This window comes from Schistocerca americana, chromosome 1 (assembly GCF_021461395.2).
Source record: "Schistocerca americana isolate TAMUIC-IGC-003095 chromosome 1, iqSchAmer2.1, whole genome shotgun sequence".
NCBI classification, from domain to species: domain Eukaryota; kingdom Metazoa; phylum Arthropoda; class Insecta; order Orthoptera; family Acrididae; genus Schistocerca; species Schistocerca americana.
The window spans coordinates 415,177,195-415,189,617 of NC_060119.1; the positions used below are offsets into that span (position 1 = coordinate 415,177,195).

The following is a 12,423-nucleotide window of genomic DNA, read 5'->3' on the forward strand; positions in this document are numbered from 1 at the left end:
TTCTTCCGATTGCACATTATTTTGTTCCAGTATTTGTTGTACTTGTTGTTTGATGTTTTCTAATTCTGACTGGGGTATCCTGTTATTTTTGATTATTACACGGATCTGATCAGCTAGTCGTTGTTCTGTTAAAAATTTTAATTCTGGGTATCTGGTAATAAATGTTGTGTACACTTGTGATCTGTATCCAGTTGTGTTGGTTCCTAGGTTTGTTGCTTGGTCACAACAGAACATGAGGTGTCGATTAACTTCATCTGACCATCTCATCCTCTGTCTTTGTTTTCCTTCTAGGGTGGTTGCAGGAAGCATATCCTGCAAAACACCTCTATTTGGATTTAAATCATTTTCCGTGTGGCTAGCAGTGTCGTTACCATTGTGGGCGGGCATAGGGTTCAAGCGTCGTCCCCGACCATGACGGCGCTTGTCTGAGGCTTCTTTAGTTCTGTCCTGAACCAACTAATCACACTAAAAGGGGGGTTAGCCCTATTAGTGGTTTGTTCTTTTCGTCACCTTTTACGACTGGAGTACATACCGGAGGCCTATTCTTTTCCCGGGCCTCCACGGGGTATTGTTATTATTATTATTATTATTATTATTATTATTATTATTATTATTATTACTATTTTTCAATGCTTAGATGATGACCAGTTTCAATCTATGCTGTAATGCTCAGTTGTGAATGTTTCTCTGGAAGTGTTATTTGCTCACTAGTGCGAGTTTATTAGGTTACCCAATGTGCCTCTTTGTTCTATGAGAGTTGACGACCTTCCATTCCGATAAATATGTATTTAAGTTCAATGAGAGTACACAAACACTCCAATGCCCTTCGTGTCATGTGTCATACTGTATCAAAAACAATGAATTTTTACCGTAATTTTATTCAGTGCTAGCTGGAAAAACAACAACTGCAAAATATTATTGTTTGTACATTGTCAGTCAACAGCACAAGCATTACTGTTAACAATAACCCAAGTGACTTTCTGTGATGGTCATTATCAGATGCACTTGGTGGTGGGCAACAGCTTACTATTGTCATTACCTCAAATGATAGCCAGAAACAGCATATTCGACACGAGTAGGTCAGTAATCAGCTGATTTTAGCTGTTGCAGTTGGGCATATTACCAAAGAAGTAGCATTCGCACAGTCCAGCTAATACTCTACCATAAATGGCAGTATACTTTATGACCACCCCTATCACCCATCAAGCCAAGTGTCAGCTTGAACTGTGTGAAAAGCATTCAGGGTGATCTGAAATTATTCATTCAGATCAATACAGGAGGTAGAGAACATCAAAATACACATATTTAGTTATGGTACATATGGTCCCTGACAGCAATTTCTGACGTTAGGGACTATTTGCACAGAAGATAGTTTAGTATGTGAATTACAGCAGTGGCATTCACAGGAACTACTCAAATGCACGACCACTGGTCTGCATGCAGTACGTCATCAGGTCATTGCTTGTCATGTCCGAAGATTCCTGGCTTATCTGCAATGGTACCAACAGTGACAGCAATTCTAGCAACAAGGACTTATTCCATTTTCACAACTGTTTCATACACAAGCTGCTTCATATGCTACCAGAGGATGAAATCGTCACATGTGAGGTCAGGTGACCTGGGTGGTCAGGTCATAGGATTACCTCAGCTGATACATCGATTCCCAAAGGTGGCTCTCTGATTATTGCTCACAGGAATGCTGGACAGGGACAGTGCTCCTTCATGCTGGAAGTACATCCTTTGACTAACATTCAGATATAGATACTCCTGCAGTTCTGGCAACACATGTTCCGTAAACAGAGTAGCTTTGAAAGTCAGTACACATTGCCAGTTGGCAACACTGACACATCTTCTTACATCAGCACCACTATTTCAGAGACAGTATGTTCCTTATTGAAATACATTCTTTTTGATGTTCTCTACCTCCCGTAAAAATTTGAAAAAATGGTTCAAATGGCTCTGAGCACTATGGGACTTAACATCTATGGTCATCAGTCCCCTAGAACTTAGAACTACTTAAACCTAACTAACCTAAGGACATCACACAACACCCAGCCATCACGAGGCAGAGAAAATCCCTGACCCCGCCGGGAATCGAACCCGGGAACCCGGGCGTGGGAAGCGAGAACGCTACCGCACGACCACAAGATGCGGGCTAAAAATTTGAAAAAATAGTTTTGTGACACCCTGTATACAGAAACTTAAAGGAAACTGGCAGTTTGAGATCATTGTTATTTCACATGGCAAAATAAGTAGGGTTAAGAAAGACTGCTTTCTGTTATCTGTCAACTATCATATTTGTTTACAGCCTCTATACTATAATTTATCTAACTTCCTTGCAATTAATTTCCAATTATGAGATAAATATGATGCTGCTTACATATATAATGTCTTCTTTGAATCGCTTACGCAGATTTTCTATAAAAGCAGATTCACTCTGATAGTCCTCCAAAAGGACAAAGTCCTGTACTCCCACTCTGTCCCTCCTATGCAGATCGCGATCCATTGTCCTTCCTCTTGAGTTCTGCTCACTAGAAAGGAAAAGAAAGAAACATGATGAGTGAGTTTATTTGACATTTTTCACACAATACAAAGCTTGGACCATCCAAAACTTGTGCATATATATTTTTTAAAACTGAACTTATGCTACTTATCACAAATACAGGTTGTCCTCAGAGGAATGGGCAATATTCAGGGATATGACGGGAACAATCATTCAAAGCAAAATGGCCAAGTAAAACACAGGCCTTGAAATGCATATCCTAAGAGCTATGAGCTCTACTTCACCACTGATACTGTGAAACAAATGTCTTCTACTGCAAGTTTCTTGCTTTCCATGATTTGGGAGAAAGTAGTATGGACCAAAACAAGAAATGAAAGTCCAGTGAACATGGACTCTAAAGTTCGTATCTTAACCCTCGCAAGACCAAAAATGCGTTTTGAAAATACTGTAATCTAGTCAGGTGCTTTGTATTTTAAAATTTTAAATAAAAAGTTATATTTTAATGAGGGTTGAGGTTGTTTTGGGGAAGGAGACCAGACAGCGAGGTCATCGGTCTCATCGGATTAGGGAAGGATGGGGAAGGAAGTCGGCCGTGCCCTATCAGAGGAACTATCCCGGCATTTGCCTGGAGTGATTTAGGGAAATCACGGAAAACCTAAATCTGGATGGCCGGACGCGGGATTGAACCGTCGTCCTCCCGAATGCGAGTCCAGTGTCTAACCACTGCGCCACCTCGCTCGGTCTTTTAATGAGGTCTTCTAATAGATCCTATAAATGTTTTAAATTTTTCAGCTAAACTCACACACCAACATCTCTCTAAAAAGTGTGTTGTGAGTAAAATCATCAATAACTAACTTTTTTTAAAGTTTGTGATGGTTACAGATAACACCACCACCCCCCCCCCCCCCCCCCCCCCCGGGTATGTGTATGTGTTACTGGAAATGCTTTAGTACTTCTAACACTGTGCTAAAAGATATTTTCAACTTTTTCAACCTACTTACATATCATTAAAGTGTGGACAGAAAATATTGTCCCCCTCTCCCCTCCAGGTAATACACAGTATTGAAAATATGTTGGTACTATGAGGGTTAAGAGCTATGAGCACTTGTTCAGTAGAAGAGACATGTTTCACAGTAGTGGAGATTAAAAATTGCTCATAGCTCTTAAGGTATGCTAAAAATCAATAAAAACAGTCTTGATCACTGTGACAACAGTACTTATACATATCTTGCTCTGTCTGCTGGCACCAGCAGCAATAATGTCACTGTAAGCCTGAAGATGGTCTGAGGAAAGGGGCGAAACCAGCTGCCAACAAATAAATTTAACATTTTATACCAATTGCTGTGCTCCAGACAAGAATGCTGTCTAAAATCTAAAGGTGTGCACTTTAGAGCCCAGGTGTGCTAGGCTTTTTGCAGCAAATGATGATTCCTGTCATATCCCTGAATTCTAACCATTCCTCCTGGGGCACCCCTCGTAAGGCATGTATAAGGAATCATGCTGTGTCATTAGTATAATGTTTTTAGCAACAGCTCACTTTCATAAATCCATTAACATCAAGCAAATGAATACAAACTCTGCCACTTAAATCACATAAAAAATTTCCAATTGAGATGCCTGGTTCAAAACTGTGCATTTGAGTACAGTATTGGAGCAAAAATTACTTGGGGGATGCACCAAGCAACCTACTTGAGGAAGCCTACACGGACATGTATGAGCAATAGTTTCAAGAACATCATCATTTAATCAAATGAAACTATATGGCTCCAGAGGCCTTTTCCAGTCTCAAACATGTACGATGCACTATGTAGTTCGAGGTGATGAATGAAAATTTGTACAAGGCTGGGATTTGAACCCGGGTCTCCTGCTCACTAGGCAGATGTGCCAACCGATGTACCATTTTGGCATAGGGACTCTGCACAACTGCACGGACTACACTAGCACACCTCCCTCCTCAGCGCAAATTTCCATTCATGCCTCAGCCCACTTGGTATTTCCCTTAAATTCTAACAGTGCAGAGGCTCTACAACGGCATTGGAATAGCACCTCAGAATTGAATGAAATGGGGGATCCCATCTGGAACTACCTGGCACCAGAGAGCCTTTAAAGTCTCGAACATCTGTGATGTAGATATTCATCATGATTGCTGTTACTGAATCGTATCAATAGAAGTCCTCTTTACGATGCTATGGTTAATACTAAGAAGATTAATCTGTATTAAACTGTTGATGAAAATCAGTTGCACAGAAAATGTGAAGTATAATCATCGAACCTAATTGCATTAGAATGTGGCCAAATTCGACATGTTGCCAGTAAGAAACACACAAGATTTTTCTGATAAAAATGAGAATAGGAAAGAAATATGAAAACAGGACAGAAGAGTGATGAAAACAATGCCCCCATACTATTCTGCAATAAGTTAATAAAATTTATGAAATTTTTATATTCTGATATAAACAATGACTCAGACTAAATACAGTAAGTTCAATGAGATCTTTATAAAATCCTACAAAATAACAGACTTAATGTACAAAACAAATCTCAACGTCTTATGGAAAAAAATAGTCTTGTCTATATATGAAAATTTATATACTAGGAAATTTCCACATTCACTGTTACTGTAGTTTAACTACACATGCCATGACAATATGACTGCCACCTGAACAGTAAACTAAGTTTTAAGTGATTAACGAATATTTTTATATAGTGATACATCATATGGCTTCATGTTGGCAAAGTCAGAAGAAAAATCCCGATGTTTGGAAATTATTTTTGAATATGACTTTCACTTCAGAGCCCACTACATGCCATAGTTTAGATTCCAATGAAACTGTAGATTCCCCTATAATGCTGCATACAGTAGTGGAGAATCTCTCTTAGTGAAAATTTCGTCAGATTAATACTTTTGACTGCTTTTCATCCATACAGCATTAGCCCAAAAGGAAGCACACATAGTAATTACAAAGCTGTAGGTAGATAGCATTAAGTTCTTTTGGATTGGAGTGTGATAGCCTGTCGGCTGTGAGTCTGTACTTGATGATATACCAGGTACATTTGACAGGACAGTTACCTTGTGCAAAAATTACTTGTTGACAGTGAATAATAAAAGTAATGAACTCATCAATAATAAATAACTTCAAGGATCACTTAAGTCCAGGCAAATATCCAGCAGGAAGACCGTATCCTGATGTGACCATCCATACAATGTAAGAGAAAGCTGGCTTATTTATAAAGGCAACTCATTTTCATTGTTTCATACTATAATTATGTTGCTCATATGCTCGTCGCAATCAATACTGATGGGTGTTAGTAAGAACACAAAATATTTCTAGGCTTAAATAAAGGAGATGTTTCCTAAAAAGTTTAATATGACTATCTGACAGACAAATCATCTTCAATACTTTACTTGTTGTATCCTGTATCCTCATCCTTTTAAGCTGACATGATAAAAAAATGAAATGAGGCCCCCATGGCAAGGAATGTAGCTCATGGGAAGAGTATTCCATCATCTTTTCTAAGAGCCACTTAATGAAAATGAAACATTTTTAATGTCAAGACATAAGTGAGCTAATGTCCAACACAACAATCATATTAGCCCAATTGTTTGAATAACATCAGAATAAAGTAGACGAAATATGGTAACTGTGAAGAGTTATACATTTTTAATGATTTAACTATTGCTGTAATGACAACCTAATGCAGAGAGGAGAATATTTCTGTTTAAAAGTGAATATGATGAGTCCCAAAACTTTTTTTCACAATGTCAAAATACTCATGAACATCTTCGTTTCAGAATAAAATTGACAGACAACTAAGTGTTATGGACAGCCATTGAACAGATCCAGATTCCTTACAAAAACAAAAACCTTTCAATCTCTACTTCCAGACCCCCCCCCCCCCCCCCCCCCCCCAATCCCCCACCTTTGTCTCTGTTTAAACTTGTTAAGCTTTCGTTCTGCACAGATTCTTGAACACAGTCTCAAATGTTTCCACCATGCACAAACAGAATTCTAAGAAGATAGATTTTGAGATAAAAGAAACATCCGCTGCCCATGTCTTAGAAAATCTAAAGTCACTTATCTTTCAATTTTGGATTAAGGCGAAACAACTTTTATTTGGAAAGTGAAAATAAGGGCTTGTGACAGCCATTTGCGTGGTGAAAGAGAACTCACTGGAAACTTGAATCAGAATTCCTGTAAGTAATGGGTGTCCAGGACGAATTAGAATTTTGTGCCATTTTGTCAAATGACAGTTGGCAACCGTGATTTTTTCATCTTATGTAATCTTTGATCCTTCCCATTAGTGGCCTGATAGCCTGTGTGTTATTTTCGTCATGGAGCAGATGACAACTCAGCAGTGCATCAAAGAGATAGAAATTTATTTCAGATACAGTGGAAGTCCCACAGCAACCATTTGTGAATTGCATGTGACACTCAGACATAATGTTGCTCCAACAGACTCATGAGTTTTGAAACTGATCCGGAAGTTTTGAGACCACGGGTTCTGTTTCAAACATTAAGAAAACAGGACAACCACATTATGTTCAAATGCAAAAAAACATTGCTGCCATGCGTGACAGCATGACAGAAAATCAGATCACAATCGAATTTATCTCCAAGCGCAGTGCATGAAATCCTTTCAAAATATCTGAAAATGCATGCGTACAAGATTCAACTTACACAATAGCTGAAGCCTGCAGATCGTGGAAAGAGACATTGGTTTGCTCAATGGATCTTGACTTGACAAGCAGAGAATGAGAACTTCACAAAAGAGTAATTTCCTCAGTTGAGGTGCACTTCCACCTCATTGGGTATGTTAATAAGCAGAGTGGCAGAATTTGGGATAACGAAAATCCGCAAGTTACTGAGGACGATGAGATGCATCCTCAACATATGAATGTGTGGTGTGGGTTCTGAGCAGGAGTGATCGGCCCATCCTTTTTTGAAAATGATGAGGGAGCTGCCGTTACTGTGAACAACAGTCTTTACCAAAATATGCTTTCTGATTGGCTTTCCCCCTCTTATTGATGGAAATAACAATTTTTGGTTTCAACAAGAAGGTGCGACATGTCACAAATCCCGTGAAACAATTGCTCTGCTGAATGAAAAGTTTCCTCAAAAAATTCTCTCTTTCTAGGGCAATCGGGAATGACCTGCCAGATCATATGGTCTTACACCTTGTGACATTTTCTGTGTAAGGATTTGTGAAATAAAAAGTGTACGTGAACAAACCACAAACAATACACCAATTGAAGGATGAAATTAAAAGGGTAATTAATGCAATCCCACCAGATGTTTGCGAACGTTATCATCGAGAACTTAAATGAATGCTTGCTTGTTGCCACGTGGCCTCGGGTTTTCATATGAAGAATATAGTTTTTCACCCTTAAATGGGAGACGTTACTTAATGTGTTTGTAAAAAAAAAACATTACATTTTCAATAAATTTAGCTCTACAGCACTTTAACATTCATTCCTAATTCCCGCACGCCCTCTATAAATGTATCACTGAATATGCAGCTTTGTCCCATTTTTCTGGTCTCTCAAGGGTGAGAAGTCGAACTAACACTATGAAATGGTTATAATTAGGAAACATCATTATTTAAGAAGGTTGTAACAATTCAGACTATTACTAACAAATGTGCAGCTTATACATTTATATTCTCAATCAATTGTCTGAAGTGAGGGGTAGGATGACCCACAGAACTGCATTTGGAAATGGATGCTTTACTACAGATTTGCATGAACACATTCCTGTTGCAACCCACCAAATCAGTGAAGTGCACAGCAGAGTCACTACACAGAGTACAAAAGACCTTTTGAGGATACTAATATGATGATACTCGTATTTTAATGATATGAAAGAGATACACAATCCACTTTCAAGGTTCAAAAAATTCTAACCCAATACATGAACAGCAGTTGAAAGCTCAGATGTATCATCCTATGAGTGTCTTGGCGTTAATTCTAATCAAATGTGAACCATTCTGATGGATTTTTATGAGATACATAAATACTGATAAAAGGATGAGTTTCCTTTCAAAAGATACAACCCATCATTTGCCTTAAGAAATATAGAGAAATCATGGAAACCTAAATAGCAGAGATTTAACTCCTGTGCTGCTGAAAGAAAGTCTAGAGTTTTACAACTGTGCCCCCTCACTTGGTGGTGATTTAGGGAAACTGCTTGTACTACAAAAGATTAAGTTTCTACGTTTCTCACCACAAATAATTTCTGCACATTAAAGATACTTATAATTTATCTTCTTTTGGGCACTGATCGGTGGTTCATTACATTAATCCAACACATTTTCACAACTTCATTATCACTGGGATGACATCCACTGACACCTTTCACCATGAGAACTACGGCAAGTGATACACGGTGTTTATGCCACTCTTGACAGAAGGTGGAATAAGCTTCCGGGCAGCCTGACATTCAAGCACTCGCAAAAAATAAAAATACCTATAATCAGTATACTTTTACCCCACAATTTCTTGCTCTGGTCTCAAACATACTAACGTTCTTTACAGAAAAAAACCTTTTGACTGATGTTAAAAATACCATGGCTCCATAAAAAAAAAGATAATTCCCACTCTTTGGTGACTAATTATTTTATGAGCCCTTGTGTAATACTGGTCTAGGTGAAACAAGACTACAGTTGTGAAGCAAAAGTTATGTGAAATGAAAAGGCGAGGTGATGTTTCACTGGCATCATTAGGTTCTGAATGCAGTTGCTGTGGATATGCCAGGTCAGATTGTGCAGTGGTTGAGATATTGGACTGTATGTGTGAATATTGAGTTACAAATCCTAATCCGGCAGTCCCGACTGGTTTACTTTTGGCATTAAGAGGGAGCGACAGAATGACTTCTGCTACAAGGTCGTGGTCGATTACTTTTTCTTGTGTTTGACAAGCATGGTGGTGGTGTTGTCTTAATGATCTAATGAGGTGGTTTATTTATTTATTTATTTTATGTTATTTATGTCCTGAAATCTATGACGTGCATATGTTATACCCAATATGTTGGACAAAGTTTCCTTAGTTCAAACACTGTTACACTGAATAGTATTTGCTAATGTCACTTTTGTGATGTATGTACAAGCATACTTTACAACACACAAAATTCTTTACATGGGCATTTCACATAATTTTCTTTTGCTAAATGGGATATGTTTAATATAATACAATGCAATATAGTACATTTAATGCAATTTGGCCTTTTTGCAGTCTCATTTTACACTACTTGTGTGTACATATTTTCCAGGAGAGAGCTTCTTGGCATCAGATGTGCAGTATATTTAAAAATTAAGTTTAGATACTGTGATACTGAGTAAAAACAGTTTTCTGTAAGATACAAAGTTACGGATTTTTTTAAAGATACTGGTATGTGTTTTGTTTGGCCTTTAAGTGACTTGGCAGCCTATTAAATAACTCTGATCCCGAGTGATCTACAAGTTTCTTGTAGATGGTGGTATAACTATGATTTCTGTGTGTCACTACTTGATCTTGTTTGGTATTCAGGTATAGATTTATTTTGAATACATATGTTTTCCTTTTTTAGCATGCTCTTTATTACATTCATAACAATCATAATGGGGAACTTCTGCGAGCGTAATACACTGCTCTAACTGTTTCAGCACTTGTTTTCTATACAGTTCTCACTGCATAGGTCGTTTTGGATGGTTTAGAATTTAGGGATATGATGTGGGATTTACATTTATGATGCCTTGTAAGTTAACACCAAGAAATTTTGTTTCGGTGACACTGTTAACTTTTTGGTTTCCCATAGATGTATTTGGTTTTAATGGATTTTATTTTGCTGTGTGCAGATGTGTATTGTGACCTTTTTTTTTTTTTTTTTTTTTTTTGAGAGTTTATTAGTAGCTTATTCCTCACAAACCACTATAGAATCTTTTCATTTATGACTTTCACATTCAGACTAGGAGCTTTTTCATTTTCACCTTCAATCAGTACATTGGTGTCATCTGCAAACAGGACTGGTTCAGAGCATCGAGCATGTTGAGGGAAGTCATTTATGAAAACAAAGAAGATGAAGGTACCTAAAATTGGTACACCATGGATTAATGAGAAAGGTTTTGAGTGATAGGCTTGGAGTTAGTTTTTGCCATATGTCTGATCTCTGTTATCTAAGAGGGATTTTCTAAGCAGGGTTTCAGCTACTTGTTTTTCAGCCCTCTTTCTTAGAAGAATTTCATGATATATTGGATCAAAGGCTTTGGTTGATCCCTAACCAGTCTCTCTTAGCGACCTATTCAAGAGGAGACTCCAAGTAGTAAGTTACATACACTACACAACCGGAATGGTGCACTGTCAGAAGAGTGTTACATGTTTTGGGTTTCCTCCAGGCATATAAGGATAACAGTTGCATCATAGTGTGCGCTCGAAATGGCGCGGCAACTGGAGACTTAATCCAGAGAGACAGTACGAGACAGTACGATTCCTGTGGGAAAAACATATAAATTGCATACAGATTCACTGTGAAATTATGGCAGTATATGGACCAGCCGTAGCGAAATGGTACCAAAAATCTGGCCAAGGTCCCACAAGCGTGGGTGATACTGATCGGGTAGGAACGCCATTGACCACAGACGACAATGTCCAAGCTATTGAGGAACTGATTCCCAGCAACTGCGGGCATTGCTCAGCAGATGCGCATCTCGGAAGGCAGTGACCATTCCATCGTGCGAGATCGTCTGCAGTATAGGGAACTGTGCTCACGCTGGCTTCCGCGATCATCCTTATCTGCACACATAAGCGATTGGTTTATGGCGTCTCTGAACTTTTTTGAGCTTTACTCCAGGAAGACAATTATTTTCTATGCCGCATCATTACGGGCGATGAGACGTGGGTCAGTTATATCACACTTGCAACAAAGAGCATGTATGGAATGGATAGACATCTATTCACCTCCGCGGAAAAAATGCAAATTTGCACCGTCAGGAGAGAAGGCAGTGAACAGTCCCCGGATCTACGATATTTCCGAACCGGGACAAAAACTTTATAGTGGTGACCCCCCTCCTTCCCGTACGTATGAGATATGACGTCAAACATTACGAAAAATTGTTTTTTCAAAAATATGTTAACTTTGTAGCGCACTTCTTTCTAAAGAGTTTGATATATAAAACATGTTCGCTCTGTGTAATTCAAACCTATAGTTTTTAATGGAAACCAACAAACCCACATTCAGAACTGTGGAAATTAAAATGTCCTGTGGTGCCTCTCCTGTTCCCAGGCGGCCGGTTTGACATCCTACCCGCCCTTAAAAATCTCACAACTAATACTAGGTGGGATTATTTGACACAGGGAGAAAGAGAATTCTTCAGACAATTTGCACTCTTTATTACCTGTTAGCTACTAACTCACTCTTCGGTGTGACATAAAACTGAGTACAGGAAACTTAAAACCACTAAAGACAAGAGACAAGCAAGACAGTACACATTTCTTCGATTTTTAGTCCCTAGCCTTCTTTCTTCCTCTCTCTAGTCTTGCTACAGCTCTACACGGCGTGTTTTCCTTTCTGCGAAAGAACCTATTACCTCATCAAAGTTCGTCAAACGTTTTGCTACATGAAAAATCAAAATGTCGTTGTCTAATACTGAAAAATCTGTTGATACGAATAATACCAAAGACTGGCGTGGCTTCTGGATTTCATTCCGTCTATTTTGTCACTGTCTGCTAGATATAACGAAAGAGGCGTTTCTAATATTGCAGCAGTTGTAACATACGCCAAATACGCGAGACTGTTTTGGCACAAATGGTCATTTTTATGTATCTCATTTACATAAACAACATGACAGAACATAATTCACGGAGTATCAATATAACATTCCTATTACGCCTACTACAGGCAAAAAGTTTTATGTTAAAAATAGTGTCACATTTCGTTCATATTCCCCAG

The 12,423-nt window shown here is 38.4% G+C and overlaps 1 protein-coding gene across 3 annotated transcripts in view; it reads right to left on the minus strand.

Annotated features, from left to right (window-relative positions):
- Window positions 1-12,423, minus strand: part of LOC124602204 (unconventional myosin IC) — a 415,107-nt gene that overhangs the window by 89,167 nt on the left and 313,517 nt on the right. For all 3 annotated transcript variants that reach the window (XM_047136305.1, XM_047136304.1, XM_047136306.1), the window contains one exon: window positions 2,381-2,531. In XM_047136305.1, the coding sequence (XP_046992261.1) occupies window positions 2,381-2,506 (126 nt within the window). In that variant the 5' untranslated portion in view covers window positions 2,507-2,531. The remainder of the gene's footprint in view (window positions 1-2,380; window positions 2,532-12,423) is intronic.